The sequence below is a fragment of the Tenrec ecaudatus genome, chromosome 2 (assembly GCF_050624435.1).
Source record: "Tenrec ecaudatus isolate mTenEca1 chromosome 2, mTenEca1.hap1, whole genome shotgun sequence".
Taxonomy (NCBI): domain Eukaryota; kingdom Metazoa; phylum Chordata; class Mammalia; order Afrosoricida; family Tenrecidae; genus Tenrec; species Tenrec ecaudatus.
The window spans coordinates 183,205,794-183,226,804 of NC_134531.1; the positions used below are offsets into that span (position 1 = coordinate 183,205,794).

The 21,011-nt window shown below is 44.9% G+C and overlaps 1 protein-coding gene across 1 annotated transcript in view; it reads left to right on the plus strand.

Moving 5' to 3' along the window:
• Window positions 1–21,011, plus strand: part of DOCK2 (dedicator of cytokinesis 2) — a 522,265-nt gene that overhangs the window by 176,566 nt on the left and 324,688 nt on the right. Inside the window, exon 27 of the mRNA XM_075542723.1 lies at window positions 20,054–20,202. Coding sequence (XP_075398838.1) covers window positions 20,054–20,202 — 149 coding nt within the window. The remainder of the gene's footprint in view (window positions 1–20,053; window positions 20,203–21,011) is intronic.

The window sequence follows — 21,011 nt, forward strand, 5'->3', positions numbered from 1 at the left end:
CAGCTGTAAGGAGACCGCCAGTCAGCAGTCAGAGGGCAAAGGGTCTTGGGACGTGAGAAGCTAGTGCCTGTGTATGTCCTCACAGCTCTCCGAAAGCAGGAGGGAGGCTGCCTCCATGGACACTTTAGCATTTAAGCCATGTCCATGGCGGTCTTTCATTACTTGCTAGGAAAGGCAATGAGATGGTCTCCATCATCAGATCCTAATTTGAGAAATCCTCAAATGAATGTATTGGTGTCCCATTCAAATGTGCAAAACCCTCTAGGCTTCCACATATACATCACCCGTCTAACGCCTCAGGTGTTAGCTGTGTCCGCTCTGCCCACAAGCTGTATCTTGAAGCTGTCCCCGTCGCTCTGAGTTGACTGCTGCACGTCTGTCAGTGGAGCATCTTCTTCCCCTCGGCCGTTACAGCAGCAGGCAGGGCCATGGAGGTAGGTACGAGCATGGGCCCTGGACCCTGATTGCCTGCGTTTACATGCCAGCTCCGCACTTAGTAGCTGTGTGGTCTTAGGCAAGTTACCAAACCTCTCTGAGCTTTGGTTCCTCATCATAAAAGAGCTATACTGATATACTTCTTCATAGAACGAATGCTTGAGAGAGATGAACGTTCAGCAAATATTAGGTCTTTTCATCCTCTCTTAAAGAACCTTCCATCGTGTTCTCCTGCCTTCCACCTTAGTGAAATCCAATCCCATTAAGAAAATAAACAAAAATAGTAAGCTTCCATCTCCAAATCAGCAATCAAATACCTTGTGATGGACCACAAAGCCGGAAGAGACCTGGCCACAGCCAACTGCTCCAAGGCCGTCTCGCTTAGGCTCCCTCGGTTTCCTACAAGTCACTCACCCTTACCTTCACATGATTCCTCTCTCATGCTAAGCAAATCTCCACGCCAGAATTTGTGCATGTCGTTTCTTCTGCAAGATTGAACTTCCTTGACAGCTTCGATATTTCCTTATCAACTTTCAGGTCTCAGGTCAAGTGTCACCACCCCCAAGAAGCCTTCCTTGATTGCCCATTTGCTATGGCCTTCCTAGCCAGCAACACTCTCTTACCTCAAGTCCTAGTTACTGATGTGATCTCTCTCTTTACCGTGGCTCTCAGGGCTTTGCCTGTCTATCCTAGGATTTGTTAAGGTTTTGTGCCTGTCAGCTCCGGGGAGTCATCTTTTCCCAACAGTTAGTACCCAACTCCTCGGGCTTGACAGGACTCCGTTAGTTCTGTCCTGGAAAAGGATGAAAATGCTTGGAAGAGTCCATTCCAATGTCTAGATCAGGGCTTTTCACTGGCTCAGCCAAGTTTCGCCGTGGCCATGAAGCAACACCAGAATGGACCTGAATTTGTAAAATGAGGACGAACCTGAATGATAATGAGAACAGAAAAAAATGATGCATCAAAGTCCTGATACAATTCATGTAGAAGAGCTGTAAGAGCCCCCAATAAAATTATTTTAAAAACAGCAACAAAGAAATGTAATGTTCCCCGGATAAACAAAACTAAGGGCAGTGTGCATATGATTTATAGGAGTCAAATCTCTTGACCAGCTGAGTGGAAAACAGCTCAAATGGCAACTGACCACACTATTTCTAGTGTATGTTGCTCTTCACGTTGTTCACAGAACTCAAGCATCACATCATAAGTTCCTGAAAAGACTCACGGAGCCTCGTCCAAGTCTCCCCTTCTAAGATTTCAGTTTATAACATTTCCTGTTTGGGTTAGTTTTTAGTATACTCATGCTTTACAAGTTCAGGTCTTCCTGGTTTTCTTTCATTGGCCATGACTGAAGTGTTTTCAACTGGCTCACAGCCCAGTGGCTGCAGTATTTCCAGAGTTCCTCTGCAGGAATGAGACTGGTGCCAGTCCGCACTCTGCTTGGGCACCTTGCTGTAATGGGCTGCTTCCCCATTCCCTCCTCTTAGTGAAACTCTCATTTCAGCTTAGGTTACTTCTGGAGGACCTGATCTAAGACACCTGGTCTACTCCTCATTGTGTTTGCCCCACACTAGAAGGGAATGCACAGGAGAACATATATCCACTCACCACAGTGTATGCACTCACCACACACCACTGTTGTCGTTGTTAGGTGCCAGCAACTTGGTTCTAGCTCATATCGACTTTACATGCAACAGATCAAAACACTTCCTGGCCATATGCCTCTCTCCCAATTGTTAGGTTTGCAGCCACTTTGTTTTATCTCAAGTTGTCTCTTGATCACATGTCCAACGCATCTGAGGCCAACTCTTGCCATCCTTGCTTCTAAGGAGCATGTTCACATTTTACTTCTTCCAAGACAGATTTTGTCTGCCCTTTAGGCAGACCGTGGTACTGTTGTCATTTTTTGCCGACACCACAATGCAAATGCGTGCATTTTTCTTTGCTCTTCCCTATTCAGTGTGCAACTGTCACATGATTATGAGGTGATCGAAAAGGCCTTCCATAGCTTGAGTCAGGCACATTTTAGTCCTCAAAGTGACACCTCTATCTTTTCACACTTTAAAGAGGTCTGTGCAGCAGGTTTGCCCAATGCAACGTGTCACTGACTCCTTGATTTCTGCTTATGTGAGCATTGATTATGGATCCAAGCAAGATAAAATAGAAGAAAAATTCAATATTTTCCCCATTTGTCATGGCATAATCAATTGGTCCGGTTGTGAGGATCTGGGGTTTCAATACATTGCATTGCAATCCAAACTGGAAACTTCAGTCCTTGATCCTTATCAGGAAATCCTCTTCATTTTTAGCAAGCGAGATCTGCACATCACAAGTTAATACGCCTTCCTCCGACCCGGATGCCAAATTCTTTTTCTTTCCTCCAGTGTCTCATATGATCTATTCGGCATATAGCTTGGATAAGCATGCTGAGAGGGTGAAACCTTGACATACATCTTTCCTGACTGTAAACCACGCACCATTCCCTTGATCTGTTTAAACGATTGCCTCTTGGTCCCTGGATAGGTTCCACATGAGCACAATGATGTGTTCTGGAATTCCCAATCTTCTCATTGTTCTCCATAGTTGCTTGTGATCCACACAGTTGAATAATCACATTTCTGGGCATACATGAGTGAGTGTTTCCAGTGCTTCATCAGCTGGTTGAAATATTTCAATTGATATTTCATCAATTCCTGGGGCCTTGTTTCTTGGTTCAAGGCCCCAAGCTGCGGTGAAGCTTGGACTTCTTTCAGCATCATCGGTTCTAGTTCACATGCTGCCTCTTAAAATGGCTGAATGTTGACTAAGGCTCTTTTGTACAGCGACTGTGTGTATTTTTACATCATTTTTGATGCATTCTGCATTGTACAATGGTTTGCATAGGGGATCTTTCAGTAGTACAGTTTGAAGTTTGAAATTCCTCTTCAATTCTTTTGGCTCAAGACACACCAAGTGTGTTCTTCCCTTTTTTTTGTAACTTGAGCTCTTTGTGCATTTAATTATAAGACTTTGTCTCCTTGAACAACTTTTTAAAATTTGCTGTTCAGCTCTTCTTTAAAAAATGATTTTATTGGGGGTTTATACAACTCATCACAATCCATCCATCCATCCATTGTGTCAAGCACTTTTGTACATTTGTTGCCCTCATCATTCTCAAAACATTTGCTTTCTACTTGAGCCCTTGATATCAGCTCCTCATTTTCCCCTTCCTCGCTGCCCCCCTTTCCCACAAACCCCTAATAATTTATAAATTATTATTATTTTGTCATATCTTACACCATCTGACATCTCCCTTTACCCATTTCTCTGCTGTCTGTTGTGTTCCCCCTTTCTCCCTCACCTTCCCTCCACCCTCCCAGTATCACCACTCTCACCACTGGTCCTGAAGGGATCACCCGTCCTGGATTCCCTGTGTTTCCAGTTCCTATCTGTGCCAGTGTACATCCTCCGGTCCAGCCAGATTTGTAAGGTAGAATTGGGATCATGATAGTGGGGGGTGGGGGTGGGGAGGAAGCATTCAATAACTAGAGGAAAATTGTATGTTTCATCATTGCTACACTAAACCCTGACTAGTTCTTTTACTCCATCATTTCTTCCATGTGCTTTAGCAAGTTCAGAGTCTGTTCTCACGTCAATGTTCATCTTTCTGCTCTTTATTGTATTTTTAATGCCTGTTTGCTTTTACATGAAAGATGTTCTTGATGTGCTCACAGAGCTCATCAGGTCTTCTGTCCTTAGGGTCCAGCTTGTCAAATCTGTTCTTGAGATGCTTCCAGCATCAAAGTAACACACAAGCAACGACAGTCCAGCAGCCTTACAGATAGGTCAATGTCTTTGACTATGCCTTTTTGGCTATAGCGATACACACACATATATGTATTAGCACACACTATGACTATATATATTTAAGGATAGAAATATATTGCCTTTAGACTACCAGAACTTTATAAACGTGATAATAATGAGTGCTCTTTGCTTTGTTTTTCCTAGCTCATGTGTGGTTTAATGGGGGCGGTTTGGTAGGTTAGGGCATCAAGAGCAGGTAGTATAATTCAGCGTATTTAAAAAAGAAAACACAAACATACCCATTTTCCTTAAGAATTCAAGTAATTGGGTTAGTCATCTCATTATAACTTGCAGCAGGCAACATCACAGCATGTGAAGATAGACCGTGTCAAGGATTAAAGCTGCTTGGATTTATAACCAATCCTTGTGACTACAAGAGGCAGAAAATCAAACTATGTGCTGCATTGGGAAAACCTGCTGTAAATGACCACTTTAAAGTGTGAAAAGCAAAGATGTCGCTTTAAGGACTAGTGTGTCTATGACCCAAGCCACGGCATTTAAAATTGCCTTATGTGCACGCCAAAGAAAAATAATGGATACTTTTGAATTAAAAGTGCTTGTAAAGAATATTAACTGTACCATCAACTATCAGAAGAACAAAAATATTTATGTTGGAAGAAGTACAACCAGAATATTCCTTAGATGCCAGAGTTGCAAGACTTAGTCTCACACACTTTGGAGAAAGACATCAAGCTTGGTAAAGTGGAGGGCCAGGGAAAAAGAGGAAGGGCTTCAAGGAGATGGAGGGTCACCATGGCGCCATCAAAGGGCTCAAACATCAGCAGTGGTGAGGATGGCATGGGACTGGGCAGGGTTTCACTGTTTCCTGGACAGGGGTGCTGTGCGTTTGACCTGACTGGAGGGCACCTACAGCAACAGGTGCCCTTCCTGCCATTGCTATGCTTCTGAATGGCACATGCCAGCTGATTAGAGGGCATCTGCGGATCTGTTTAGTACAAAATCACACTTAATGGCAAATATAAAGGATGTATAGTAAAAGTAATAGCTTGGTTTGGACTTTGGGTATCCACAATAATTTTTTTTCTTTAGGATTTATTGTCTAATTATGCTTTGCCCCTTCTATGATACCCGAGGAGGATTTTCACAGTTGCTGAGTTCTGCAACCTCCAGTGGGTTGTTTGTTTAGCTGGGGAGGCATATTCTGGCCCTCCAGGTTCATAAAGGGGGACTGCACATCTTGCAGGAGGTTGCCTGCGGGGGAGTGAGCCATGATTCTGATATTGTAATTAGGCGTGTTTTCCGGGAGGTGAGAAAAGTGACTCACAAGGAGCCGCTGAAGACGGCATGGAGGAAACGCTCGTAGAGTTGTAAAAGCCTTGTAGCCCGATGTGGAATATGAAGTCTGTGGGTAGTTATTGATTTCCCTGTGGGTGGAATTAGTTTTCTTCGTGACACACCAGCCGGTGGAAGGAGGCTGTGAGAACAAATTGCTATCTGTCAGACTGGAGCTGTGTCGGGGGAGGCTTGCCTCTGCGTCTTGCTGATCGAACCAAGTAGCCTCTGACATCTTCAAACACTCCCCAGACCAAGTGGGAGAGGGGCTGCTGCCTAGCAGAGCTGGACTGCCCCCTCAGCCTTGCTCAAGAGAATTTCGGGGTGCAGTTAGGCTCTTCCCTGCATGCCAGACCACATGGGGAGATGGGCAGTGGAGGCTTGATGACTGGCAGGCCCGTACATTCCCCTTGCCCTTCATGGGGGCTGAGCGCTGCTGAACGTACCTGCCAGTCAATAGGGACATGGCCAGTGACTGCAGAATGAGTTCCACCTGCAAGTTCTCACAATGGAAAAGCCGGAAGAGTGGGTCAACTCATGCTCTGGGTGGAGTGGAGTTCCAAAGGTGGCCGCTCGGTGGGGGTTCAAGGCAGGCACACTCACACCGAAGTGGGAGCTGAGCCCCTGCCATGCACACTTGGACAGTGTTTAACCAGCCAAGCAGTGCGGGCCTGGCTGATTGACCTACACCGGAAGCTCAGGCCTTGTCCAGGGGGGAATGCCAGCAATGGGAATGAGCGCAACAGGATTTCCTGACGTTGAGAGGATGCTGTAGTCTTCATATTTTAAAATAGTGGTCATGGAGGGAGTCTGGGGGTTGCTCTGCACCCCTTCTGCCCCTAAATGGAGAGTTCTAAGATTGGCATGATTCTCAGCCATGCATGTGATATCATCCTGTCTTGAGAGAAGGGTTTGGAGTGGTGCATTCTGTCTTGAGAGAAGGGTTGAAGGAGAAGGCAGAGGAGACCAAGAATCCCTTCCTGAGCTTGCTCTTCTCACCCACAATCACACTTGGGCACTTCCACCCCTGCTCGACACCTGCTTTGTCTTCCCATGGACAGACAGACGGTTTCTCCAAGTTCCCACACAGGGACTTCTGGCCACTTCACACATCAGGATAGCGGTGTAGAAGTCAGGCTTCTTGCTGTTGTGTGCCCATGAATTGTTTTGAACTCATAGCCACTCGATAGGACAGAGTAGAACTTCCCGTCAAGTTTCCTGGGCTGTCATGTTTACAGAAGTAGGTCCCCAGGTTTTTCCTCCTGCGGAGCTGCTGGTGGGTCAGCACCCGCAGGCTTTCCCCGGGGAGCCAGACACTCGTCCATCTGCCGCCACAGCTCCTTGGTGGAGCTGGATGAATCCCGAGTCTAATGTTTACTTGTTTATATCTTGGCGTAGGTGAGTTTGTTTCCTCTTTCTAAAGGGAGGCTCATAATTGCCCCCTCTTGTTATGGTTGTCAAGGAGATTAAAAGAGATCGTCCATATACAGTGGACGCACAAAGTAAGTAAATGCCCACTCTCCTTTCCCAGATGGGTTTATCATCTCTGGACCCTTCAGCTGTGTGGTATGACCTGCAAGGCTGGAGCTGTGTCCTGCTCCTGTTACCACCACAGGCCCACAGATGTCTGCACAGAAATTGCTGAGTATGGACAAAAGGTGTCTTGCTCCTGTCCTCTTCCGACTGCAGGTCATCAGCCCATCCACAGAGCTGTTCAACAAATAGTCATGGGTTATTCAGTGTATTCTAGGCAGTCCCTGTATGTCAGAATGGTTAACATGCTTGGCTCTGAGCCGAGGCTCCGAGGTCACCCGGCGGCATTGCAGAAGGACCCGGTGGCGATCTACTTGTGAACTTTCCGCCATTTGGAACACTGGGGTGCGCAGTCCCAGTCTGTCACCGAGGAGGTTGCCATGTTTTGGGGTTGTCCAGACAACAACTGGGCTTGATTTTTAGTATTTTCTAAGAATGCTTTGTTAGGTAAAGAGAGTGCAGAGAAAAACTAGACATGTCCCTGTTTTTAGGGAACTCACTATCTAATGAGGAAGCAAGACAAGGACATAGGTTTGGAGAGGGGTCTCAATGGGTTGACGAGGTCCCTAGATGATGCTCAAGTACTTACCTGAAAGCTGGTGGTTTGAACCCACCCAGAGGCAGCATGGAAGAAAGGCAGGGTGGTGTGACAATTTGCTTTCCTAAAGACTACACACAGCAGAGAAAACCCTACAGAGACTTCTTCTCATGGGTTCACCATGAGCCAACATCAAAAAGAGTGGGGTTTGTTATGTGTGGGACAGGAATAGAACCTGACTTTTCTTTTATGGTAACAATTGACCTTCTCGTTTATGCCATGTCAACTTCCTTTTTCCACTGTTGGTAAATCTCTTTAGGGTTTTGTGTGGATTCCATTACCTTTTCATTGTGACTTTTAAGATAGCATTGCATTTTATTTAAGAGACAACTCTGATGGTTTGTAATCTGCATCTTCAATTCATCTCCAAGCTGCTCTTATCCTCCTTCCCCCACGGGTGGGGCCTGTGTGTCTGTGGTCCTTCTTTCTCGGAGACGGTAGAGTGGCCTGCGGCTCGGTGTGCTTGTCTTTGTCTTTCATCCTTCCTGTGTCTCTAGCCCCCGCACGGCCCGGTGTACAGCGGGTGAACGGTGGGCTTTGCTCCAACAATTGGCCTCAAGATGGTGACAAGTGTTTGCCGGATCTTCTGTGTGCTCCTGGCGCCTTCTGTTACTACAGTGACTTCCAACTTGTCCGCACATGAACATTTGTCTACTCAAGTCCCCTCCGTGGCTGCAGCGACCCATAGTGACCCTATGAAAAATAGAGCGAAGCACTGTCTGGTCCTGCACCATCCTCGCAATTGTCCTTAGGCTTTAGCCCATCGTTGCAGCCACGGTGTGAATCCTTCTTATTGAGGCCCTTCCTCTTTTTTGCTGCCTCTCTACCTTACTGCGCATGCTGTTCTTCTTCGGGGACTGGTCTCTCCTGACAACCTGTTCAATGTACATGAAACGAAGTCTCACCAACCTTGCCTCTAAGGAGCCTTTAGTTAAACTTCTTCCCAAGCAGAGTGTCTGTTCTTTTGGCTCTCCATGGTATTTTCCGTATTCTTCATCAGTACCATAATCCAAATGCATCCATTCTTCTTTGATCTTCTGCATTCTATATCCGACTTTCACATGCATATGAGGTGATCAAAAATGCCCTGGCTTGGTTTAGAGCTCAAAGTAACCTCTTTGCTCTTCAACACTTTAAGGAAGTCTTGTGCAGCACATTTACCGATGCAAGGCATCATTGACCTCTTGACTGCTTCACTTCCATAAGGATTTATTGTGGTTCCAAGCCAGATGAAATCCTTAACAATTTCGGTCTTTTCTCAGTTTATCCTGATGTTACCTAATAGTCCAGTTGTGAGCATCTTTGTCTTCTTTTCATTGACTTGCAATCCATGTGGAAGGCTGTAGTATTCGATTTCCACCAGTAAATCCTTCACTCTTGATTCATTAAATAAGATTGTGTCGTCTGCATATATCAGATTGTTAATAAGTCTTCTTTTAATCCTTATGCAGAATTCTTCTTCATATAATCCAGTCTATCTGATTATTTGCTCAGAATATAGATGGAATACAGATTGTAAGAGGATGCAACCCTGACACATAGCTTTCTTGATGGTAATCCATGCTGCTTTCCCATGTCCTGCTCACACAACTGCCTCTGGATCCATGTACAAGTTTGCATAGGGATAGATATCCTAGGTGTTTGTGGGCAGAAATGGACAGGGACTGGAGATTTTGAATAAAAAAATCTTATATTTTGTGATGCTGGAATGACATAATCCAGAGGAATGGGGTTGCATTCATCCTGAGAAAGGATGCGCCATGGTCTATCTTGAAGGACAATGCTGTCCTTTGATAGGATTATATCTCTCCACCTTTGAGCAAACCCGGAGCTGTGCATATCCTTAAATGGGAAAGTGATGCCTTCCTTCGGTCCTGCCAAATGTTCCAACCTCAAAAGAGGCAGCCCTGGGGTTCCTGAGCCGGCCAGCCCTCTCTTCTTAATGTGCAACCACAGAGATCTCTAGGATCCCCTGAAATCAATCCCAAGAGGGTCCAACAATTAGGAGAAGGTGTCCCATCACCTATCTGGATTTGTGACTCCTCCTCCCCTTCCGATCTACTGGCACAAGCTTTTACATGGAGGCCACCTGTCATTGTCACAAGTGGGCATTCGCATCTTGGATCAAGTGCACTCTTAAACGTTGATGTTGTTTTGAAGTGCCATCAAGTTAATTTCCACTCAGAGCGACCCACATGTGACAGAGAACTTCCCCACAGGGCTGTCATCTTGATGGGGGTAGATTGCCGCATCTTTTCTCCTGAAGTCACTAGGGTGGGTCAGAACCACCTGTCTGACTCTTAGCGGCTGATCTGCTTAACTGCTGCCCCACCATGGGTCCTCAGTTTTAGGGGACTCCTGTTAAGAAATGCCCCTTGTTCTTCGTGACAGAGGGGAGCTGGGAAGCACGTTTGCCTGGCTCACCAGTGCTTGAACCTCTCTCCAAGTGGAGCCTGGAAGTGCCTGTAATGGCCGACTGGCAACATTTACTCCCAAGGATATAAGGCGCCAGCTTCAATTTCTTTATTTCCTCATGGATTCTTTGGACTGTAGCTGCAGGGTGGGGAGGGGAAATGGCTTCTCTTCTTGGACATTGTATTATATACAAAGGCCCTCGGGGTGGGGAGGCATGCAGATTGTAGCAGGGCCGGCCCTGCACTGACATCTCACAGAATGACCTTAACAAATCATGTTGTACCCCAACTACTAGACGCCATTTGAATTTAGACTATGGGGTAAATTTCACCTTTGGTCCTCCCCTTTAAGAAACCCTGAGCACACTGTTAGGTATCGGGCTGCTAATCACAAAGTGGGTTTTTCCAACCTACCAGCTATTCTTCTGGAGAAAGATGAGGCTGCCAGCTCCCATAAAGTTTTATAGCTTCGGAAATCCTACACAAGGTCGTATTAGTCAAAACCAAGTTGATGGCCGTGGGCGTGGTCCTCATCTTTGGTTCTTAGCTTTGGGATCGGATAACTGTATATGGAGACAGTGACACCCAGGTTGGCTTGTTTGACTGCGTGACTGGTGGTGACTTCCTCGGAGAGAGAACAAAGGAGAAGGGGCAGGTGGTGGGGAGCAGGCTGAAACTCCCATGTGATGCTCCTTCTGGAGCTGGGATGTTGGATGCCGTCACAGATTATTGTTGGCTTCATGCTCCTCAAGATGATGTTCTGAAGAGGCAAACGAGGTTCCACTGAGTGCTACGGGGAGCCCTAGGGGTAGAGTGGGTTGTGCATTGCACCGCCAATTGCAAGGTCAGCAGTTCTAAGCCACCAATTGCTTGGAAAGAGAAAGATGAGCCTTTCTGCGTTCATAAAGCTTTACAGCATCGAACACTCGCGGGGGCAGCTCTACTCTGTCCTTTAGGGCTGCGGCGATGGCGGTGGGTTTGTTTGTTTGTTTGTTTTGTTTAGGGTGACTTTGGGAAAAGACTCCCTGGCGGGGCAGTGGCTAAGTGAGCAGCTGCTATCAGAAGCTGGCAGCTTAAATCCCTCTCCCTTCCCCCTTTGCAGGAGGAAAAGGGGGCAGTGCGCTTCTGCTTCCACACAGATTTACAGCCTTGGAAACCCTATGGGGGCAGATCTTCTCTGTCCTGTAAGGTCATGAGCACGTGTGCTCTGCCCAAGGGCCATGGGTTTTGATCTGCCCAAGGGCCATGGGTTTTGCGCGCTGGGGAGGAGGAAGTTTGGGAAAGGGCTGCATTGTTTGCAATGGCTGACTCACACAATTTCTAAAAATATATCACCCTTCCAGAGGGCTGTGAATTCAGACAGGTAGTGCCTACTGCTACCTAACCAAACTTATCTTGAAGAAAGAGGAAACCAGAGTCCAGAAACTGGCTTTCTTCTGTCTGTAGCCCCTTTGACACAAGTGGGAGTGTGTCTATCGAAATACGAAGAGTGGAGTAACTCTGCAGCGTCCACAGGGACTCCTCTGAGCTGAGTTTCCATTTGTCCGTAACCGCAGCCTGGGCTCTGGAAGCAGAGGAGGAGCTCAGGCGGGGTTGAGCTCAGGGTGGGTCTCCTTTACTCTACCACGTCACACCCGTGGCCGTGGAGTCAACTCTCACATGTGGCAATGCTGGGGTCCCAGAAGAGCTGTGTCCTATAGTTTCCAATGGCCAATGTTGGAAGCAGATTTCCAGGACATTCTTCCAAGGTCATCTGGGTGGGCACACAAGCTGAAATCTTTTCTTTTATAATTAAAAAAATCATTTTATCGGTGCTCTTATGACTCTTATAACATTACATACATTAATTGTATCAAGTGTATTTTTATATATGTTGGTGCCACCATCATTTTCTAAACCTTTCCTTTCTATTTGAGCCCTTGATTTCCGCTCTTTTTTCCCTCCCCCACCCCACCCTCATTACCCCTTGATCATGATAACAACAAATTATTGATAACACAAATTGTTATTGTTTTCATATCTTATACCCACCACTACATCCCTTCACCCATGTTTCTTTTGTTCATCCCCCTGGGGAGTCAGGGATTATGCATTGATCATTAGGATCAGTTCCCCTTCCTCATATTCTCTCCTACCTTCCCCTACCCTCCTGGTATCGCTACTCCCATATCTGTTCCTGAGGGGCTTATCTGACTTGGATCCTGTGTGTCCTGAGCTCTTATCTGTACCAGTGTGCACGCTACTGTCTAGCCAGAACTGAAAGGCAGTAGTGGGGTCATGATAGTGGGTGGGGGATGGGGTGGTTTGAAGGTGAGGAAGCCTCAAAGAGTCAGAGGAATATTGTGTGTTTCATTGGTGCTATACTGCACCCTGGTTGACTCATTCTTTCCTGGTGACCCTTCTATGAGGGGATGCCCTATTGTCTACAGATGGGTTTTGGGTCTCTGCTCTGACCCCTCCTCATTCTCAACAATATGTGGTTTGGATTGGTTTGTTTTGTGTCTTCTGGTGCCTGTTACCTAATACCAGTGACACCTCATGATCTCACAGACTGGTGTGCTTCTTCGATGTGAGATATTTGCTACTCTGCTAGGTGGCTGCTTGTTTAACTTCAGGCCTTTAAGAACCCAGATGCTATATCTTTTGATAGTCAAGCACCATCAGCTTTCTTCACCACATTTGCTTATGTACCCATTTTGTCTTCAGCAATCTTGTTGAGAGGGTGGACATCATAAAATGCCAGGTTTTTAGAACAAAGTGTTCTTGCATTAAGGGAAGGCTTGAGCAGAGACCAAAGGTCTGTCCACTTCCTCAATGTATTTCCATATAAATATATGTGCATGGGCCAAATCCCTCTGTTTTTAGGAATTAATATATTTACATAAGTGCACACCTATATTTATATCTCTACCCAGAGCTTTGCTTCCTAGATCTTTCCTCTGTTTCCTTTTACCTTCCTCCTACCCACCATCATACTCACCCTTCTTCTGCCTCTTAGTAATTCCTCTCAGCTAGTTCACTGTTGTTCCGAAACCACCGGAATCTCTGTGTCCTCCTCGTTGCTGTTCACCTGTCTATAGCATTGTTTGCTAACCACTCCTTTCCCCTGGCTCCTCCTCTCCCCAAGTTCTTCCAGAACCATTGGTCCTGTGGCTTTCTCCTCAGGTTTGTTTCCCATGCTTATCTTATATAGGTAGGCAAACCAGCAATAATGGAGACAAAGTGAAAAGAAGGCAAAAGATTGAATAGAAGGCAAAGGAAAAAAACTAGCCAAAAAGCAGTCAATCCAGTTAACCAATCACATCATCGCAGGATTCCTCGGTACACATCACCTCTCCCTATATGTTTGAATCTGCCTCTGGATTTGCAGCTTGGCTGTTGTTGTTAGGTGCCAACCTGTCAGCTACAACTCACAGGGACCCTGTATACAGTGGAACGAGTCAATGCCGGGTCCCACCCCATCCTCTTAATTGATCTTGTTTGAACCTATTACTGCTGCCACTGTGTGGAGGGCCTTCCTCTTTTAGCTGCCCCTCCACTTTGCCAAGCATGATGGCCTCCTCTAGGGACTGGTCTCTCCTGACAACACGTCCAAAGTATGTGTACTGCCTGCCACAGCAGCACTGATCTTTTAAGCCATTTGTATGTGTTTGCTTGACCATCAAGCAATGACTTAGAAATGCTGCTTCCTGAAGCTCTACAGGACTAACATCATTTCACGGCTCCAATTACAAGAGAGAAAAATGATTTCATCTCAGAACAGAGGAGCCAGATGCTTCGGAGAAATCGTGGTTAAAGATAAGACAAAGTACTTTCTGAGAAACAGGCCTGATCATTAATGACTTCCTCTGCTAAAATCTTGCGGATTCTCAGCACCATGGGCCCCACTGTGGTGGGGATGCTGGTCTGGGTGGTCTAGAAGGCACTGATTTTCTGTCGGATGACCCATTGTTTCTACTGCAGCCTGCTCTGCACCTCTGGCAGGCTTGGTGCTTTGTAAACAATTCAATGGTGTCTTTCTCCCTAGCAACGGTGCCCCCTCCTCTGAATCTATATGCTATAGAATCACTGAGTCTGAGGTGGGTCTTAGCAATCAGTCTTTTCAACGATCCTTAGCAACCCTAAACCTAAAGAGCAACCTATTACTTAAGTACAGGTGAGGATGGAGAATTTACAACTGGACCTTTCGACAGAATCTGCTCATCTAGCTCAGTGTTAAATAAGTCTAGTCATTTCCCAAAGAGGTCTTGATTATTGTCAAAAATCCCCCAGTTGGCCCTTTTTCCTGGTTTCAGACCATTCTCATGGGATGTACCTGAGATATCTCAATTTTAGAGAACTGCCAGAATGAGCTTTTAAAAAAATTCACCGCGATTTTAAGAAATGGCTGAACACCACCCATTGGATTGCCCACGTTTGCTTCTGACCTCTGTCATCACTAGACTGTTAGCCTGTGGTCACTGCCTTCTGTCCCAGAATAGTGCCTGGCATATAGTAAGTGTCCATTAAATGTAGTTGACCCACTAGTGGAATGCACATATTAACTTTTTATCTGCCTTCCTCATTTCTTCCCTGAAAATCCATTTTATAAATGGTGGGAGTTGTTTTGTTTTTGGTGTTGTGTGTATTGTTATCTGTTTAAAATTTAATTAAAAGATCATTTTATTGGGCACTCTTACAGCTCTTATAACAATCCATACATCTTTTGTATCAAGTATTGTACACATGTTGCTATCATTATTTTCTAGACATTTACTTTCTATTGAACCTTTAGTACCAGCCCCCCTTTTTACCTCTCCCTCCCCATCCCCGTGACCTCTTGATAAATTGTAAGTTATTATTTTCATATCTTACACTGACCTCTGTGTCCCTGCCCCCATGGTTTCTGTTGTGCCCCCGTGTGTGTGTGTGTGTGTGTATGTATATGTGTGTGTGCGTGTGTGTGCGTATTTGTCTCTGTGTGCTATCGGTTCCTTCCTTCGCCTCCCTCCCCCCTTTCCTCCTACCTTCCTGGTATCACTATTCCCATTACTATTCCTGGATTTGATGTGCTGTGAGCTCTTATCTCGTATCTGTATCTGTGCACGTGTTTTGGTCTTGCTCTTGTTGTTCAACTGTTGTCAAAGTATATTCTTTCTTAAAGAATTGTTATGGTAATATAGATATTAAGGATATATATATATATATATATATATATATATATAAGGATTTTCCATTTGAGCTCTTTTGAAGTGAACAATACGATGACATCAGTTACACTGAATGATGTGCACCTGCCATCACTATCTACTTCTAAAACACATTCATCATTCTTAATACGCCTGCTGTAACCATTAGACGATAATTGATAGGAAGAGATTTAAGCTTAAAACACATACACAATTGGGTCAAAGAAGGCTAAATTAGGCCTCAAAATATTATATATTTCCTTCATACACTTTAATCTCAACAGCCTTCAATCATCTGTCCCCACCCACCTTCAAGACCTTGCCACATCTTGAGCCTCAGTAGCAGACAGCTATGTCGACTCTGGGGAGGAAATCTAAGGAGGAAACCTAGAACTTTTCTCCCTGTAATCACCTGGACTACTGGGAAAGAGTCTTCATTGGTTTGGGCTCTCTGACCTTGCTCTCCTCTTGTGCTAGCTAACAAGGGTCTGTCACTATTGTAATCAAAGACAGAGGTCAGGCTGATTCAAGAAATTCCAAGTTTGTACAAGTTTTGACAGAAGCAAACAGTTGGGTTTCCTAGCTCTGAACTGCTTCAAACATTCAGTTAAAATCCAGTGAGTTATATAACTTAAACTATGCGAGAAGAAAGAACCGTTGCAATAGTTCCTAGAGCTAATTAAAAAGTTTTAAAAATCAGAAGACTTTTAAACAATAGGATAAATGAGAAAAAGTTTAACAGGAAAGCAATTTACATTTCCCAAGGGATTGTCAGACCATCAGTTGATACCTTCATTACTCCAGGAGCTGTCATCCCAGTATTCCCTAAGGATTCGGGCTCCATTGCTTATCTAAATGGCCCTGCTTCCCCTTCCCTGATTAGAGAATCCTTGGATAATTAACAGGTTTTGCAGCAAGCCCAGGCCTTGAATAATTAAAAAGTTTATAGAATTTTTTACTATAGGAGCAGGGCTGTTACATTTTGGGTCCCTTTTAACAAGTTAAATCTCAACAGACCAAATTCCAAACTATATTACATTTCCAGTATTTAACTAATAGCTGGTTAACTCTTTCATTCGCTCTATCACTCTGACTACCCTGCTCCAACAAGGGAGTGAACCTTCTAGGACCTCTTTGAGTGGCTGCCTTTGGTCCAAAGAAGCATGGAAGGAGGTTAGACTTTTTGTTGTATTGTAACATCCTTTCTTAGAATCCCTAATATATTCTACTTACAAAATTAATATTTTGGGTAGGAAGTCTTTCAAGATTCTTAACTTGGATTTAATCATGACAAAATCAAAAAGCGTGATTAGGAAGCTAAGGATCGTCAAGCCTACAACTTCAAACGAACTCACCCAGTTTTTCCGCCAAGCATTTGAATCCTCATTATTTCCTCTAGCAAACAGTTTATTTGGAAGATAATGTTTAAAACAAAGTTCTGAACAGTGCAAAAAGTGTCTTTTTCCCCATTTATAAATATTAAAACCAAACCAATTACCAGCTCCGGGTGACCCACTGTATCTCGACAAACTACTCAGCTTTATATTGACCAGATTTGGTTACGTATAACCCACCCGCCCACTGCATTTGAGTTGGTTGAGATTCATGGTGACCCTGCGTGGTAGCGTAGAACTAGCTCCTTTGGGTTCCCAAGTGTGAATCTTTACGGGAACAGACAGCCTCATCTTTCTCCAAAGGAGTAGCTGGTTAGGTTGGAACTGCAAACCTTAGGGTTAGCAGTCCAAAGGTGCCACCCACGTTCCATAGATAGAGTTTAAATGCTGTGTAAATATACATACAATTACATTGTCTGTAAGCAGTTTCCAATTTCACAGCGTATCTCTCTAAAAAAGAAGAATGGACAACCTACTGCTTTGTGATCCACAGTCCCTCTCACTGCCATCCAGTGGATTCTGACTCCTGGCCACACTAGGGGACAATGTAGAACAGTCAGTGTGTGCTCCAAGACTGGATCTTTTTAGATCAACACTATTTTAAGTATCAACTTTTCATTTAGTTTCATTAAACTTGTGATGTCTGGTTTCATTAAACTTAAACTTTTCATTTAGTTTCATTAAACTTGTGACTTTAATCTAAGCTAAGTAAAAATATTTTGGAGCCCATAACTCTCTATATCCTGAGAACTGTGTGAGTCAGCATCGGCTCAATGGTAGTCAGTTTGGTTTATTATTATTTTTTTAATAACCTAAAACCTTTCACCATACTAGGAACTTTCCCTTTAAATACTATGTCTCCTTATTCCATTTGTAAGAGAACATTTTACTTAGCCGATTTGTATGCATTCTAACCCCCCCCTTTTCTGTGGCGATGTTGCTATCCACTCATCAAGAACCATCACAAATGAGCCACACTTTACTGAGCATCTGCTATGAGCCAAGTCTTGTCCTGGGCACTTGAGCTTTAGTCTGCCTCTCATACAGCTTACGTGTTGGGGGGATGAAGTGTACTAATTTAAATTGAATTGTGCACTAGGAGTGGTTGATCTAAGAGACAGGATTCTGTGAGCATTTTCAAGGTTTTCACAAACCTTCCAGGTAGAGGTTGTCTACCTTCTGAAGCTCTTTGGCACATTGTGGCTCTAGCAGTTGAGACTCTGACTGTAAGCACCAGGAAAGTTAGCTGAAAGTAAAACTCAATCTATTTGGAAGATAGGGAGTGTGGCAAAGGAGAAGCTGGGGATGCCAGCGCTTTGGAGAGGAGAGGCCCAGAATGGTTGTGGCCAGGAAAGCAGCAGGCACCAGTGGGCAGCTCTCACTGGATACCTGTGAGCAGACAACCAACCTCCAAGAAAGACTGCCCTCTTCCTGCAGGCTCTGCAGTCAACACGGATCCATTGTGTTCTAGCCAAGTCCTCAGCCAAGTGGAGAAGTGATGGTGCCTGTGGCCTAGAGTCACTGGGAGAATTATCTGAGATAATTATTACTGCAACACATAAAATAGCAGCACCTGGCATGCTGTAAACACTCAAGATTTATTAGCAATCGCAGCAAATGCTATTATAAAATGTCCCTGTAGATTCAAATTCAAGGGGCCAACTTAATTGGGGTCAAGTTCCCAGCCCTTATTCAGAGGAGACTAGGTTGTCTTATGATAGTCCTCCCAGAATTATATCCCCAGAGTAAAGTTAGGGAGCCAGGAGCAGGGAGTGAATGCTGGGCTGACAGAAAGAGAGATGTTCCTATCTAGTTCCTCCGGTTCCTTACTTTTTTGTGTGTGCAAATACTCATGAAGTGCTTGGTTGCTGATGAAAGTTGGGGCAGCTGGAACTCACCAGCAGCTCTGTGGGGAAAGACCTGGCAATCTATGCTCCTAAAGATGTGAAAACTCGAAAATACCATGGGGACACTTTTACTCTATCATGTGGGGCCAATGTGAATACAAATCAAGTCAACAACAACAGGCAAGACGAAACCGCACCACGGGAATCCCAGCCCCTGAGTCTCCCACACCAAGGATAGTCACCAAGAACATCGCTGGTGACATTCAAGTGAAACCCAGGAATCCATGAGTCACAGTCCAGCTCAGGGGCCATATGGCAGTGGGTGACTTAAACCATTTCTGGACCCTTTTCTGGGACTTCAAAAATAAAAAGTTTTCTATTTTTATGGAAATACAGAATCAAAGCTAGATGAGGTGTCAGAATGTCCAAGAAATTTCTTGAGACAATAATATCTAGAGTGAAACCCTTTTCTGATGAAAAGACAAGAAAATTAGTTTCAAGGGAAAGTCTGTGTGTATGAAGATTCAAGTGGAAGGTGGCTTCCTCCTGTTTGTATAGTAAGAAGAAAAAAAATCTGCCATTGGAAGTGTGGCTGAGTAGACAAATCTCTCCATCATAGAGAAGACTGCGAAACAGTTACACATCATTAAGTCTATCACTCCATGTCATAACACAAGGAAGCATTCCAGGAAAGATATGTGAGGGAAAGGCTACCCTGCAGAACAATGCTGAGATTCTTCCTCTTTGGGGGTAAAAAGGGAGCAAAATAGCAGTGGATACTGTTCCCTGATACACATCTGCACAAAATCATATGAAACACCAGGAAGGCTTATGTTCTCAGTATGACATAACCTACTTCTAGGACACTCAAGTCAGATCAATGCTACATCTTTTACACCGAGTGTCAGATCCTGGAGGAGGCCTGGTAGCCCAGTGGTTACCCAGTGGGCTGCTAATCACAGGGTCCGCAGTGGAAGCACCAGCTGCTCCCTGGGAGAAAGAGGAGGTTTTGTACTTCCATAGAGATTTACAGCCTTGGAAACCCACAGGGGCAGTTCTCCCCTTGCCTATAGGGGTCACTGTGAGTTGGAATCTTGATGGCAGGGGGTTTGGTTTCTGGATAGGTGCTCGTGGAGTTGATTCCAATTCATGGCATCCACAGGTGAACTGCCCCAGAAGGCTCTACTGGAGCATCGAATGAAGTCTTTCTACTGCTGATTGTTGGGTAATTTGAATGGCCAACATTTCAGTGAGTAACTGGTAGTTAACCCTTCTGCCACCGGAGCTCTTATACCTTGAGATGCATATATCCAAACACGTAGGACAAAGTATCAGCCGTTGCTTTTGGAGAGGGGGTAGATCACACTTTTGAAGGATATTCTAAGAAAATCTGAACCCTACTTAATCTTTAACACATGATTTTTTATAAGGAGAGTGAGTTATTAATGCAAGGAAACAGTATCTCAAAAAGAAAGAAACAAAAATGTGAGAAAGCCCCAACACGTGTGGTATGTCTTCATTCCAGAGTGCCGGGACATCCTGCTCCCTGTCATCACCAAAGAGCTGAAGGAGCTGCTGGAGCAGAAGGAGGAGCTGCACCACCAGGCCCAGGAGAAGAAGTACTGTGTTGAGTTACTGCACAGCATTTTGGAGGTCCTCAGCTCTCAGGATGCGGTGAGTCCTCATGAGGATGTGCATGTTCTGTGCTGACACTAGGTCTGAGCGGATTAAGCTCTAAAATATTGATGCTGATGAATGGCAGTTGAAGTCTAAAGATAAAAGCCAACAGCGTGCTCCTCAGCCGGCCGACTTTCCTGGTGACTAACTCCCATTGTTCTGAAATATGGTGTGGGGACTGGCGTTGAACGTAGAGCATTTTGTCGTTGTCTTTCTTGTTTGGCAGGTGTTCTCAGGGTGTAGGTACAGGCATGAGTGTGCATTTTTCCAGAAGATTTGTCTTCATGCTCTTTATTTTATTCTCAGGGGTGTGTATGTATAGGGGGTGTGTTTATGTCCGTGAACAACCAAATACCTATTTTCTTTGTTGATTTTTATGGGGTTTTTTTCTCCAGTTGTCTCCAGTGATGATGAAAATTGGTTCAGTCTCTCTTCTTGCCTCCTTCCTTGTAAAAGCAAATGTCCCAGGTTCAGGCTCCAGAGATAGAGCAGAGAGGGTGGTGGTGGCAGAGGCATGATTGCCACAGAGAAGTCAATGTGCATTGGGTGGACATTTTTCAGAGATTAAGGCAGAGTTGGATCCAAAGGCAATGGCCAAGAGGAGGGAGCACAGTAGGGCAGAGTCTGCCGATGATGATGTGGGAGACTGAATGGTGCTGGTTCCAAGGACAGAGTAATGAGTGATTCCAGGCAGGACTAGAATTCTTGAGAGTTGGAGTGCAGGTCTAGAATTCTTAAGATTTGGAATTGGGAGGTAAGTGATTTTGACATAATCTAGGCTCCTTGTAGTGTCCAGGAAGACCTCT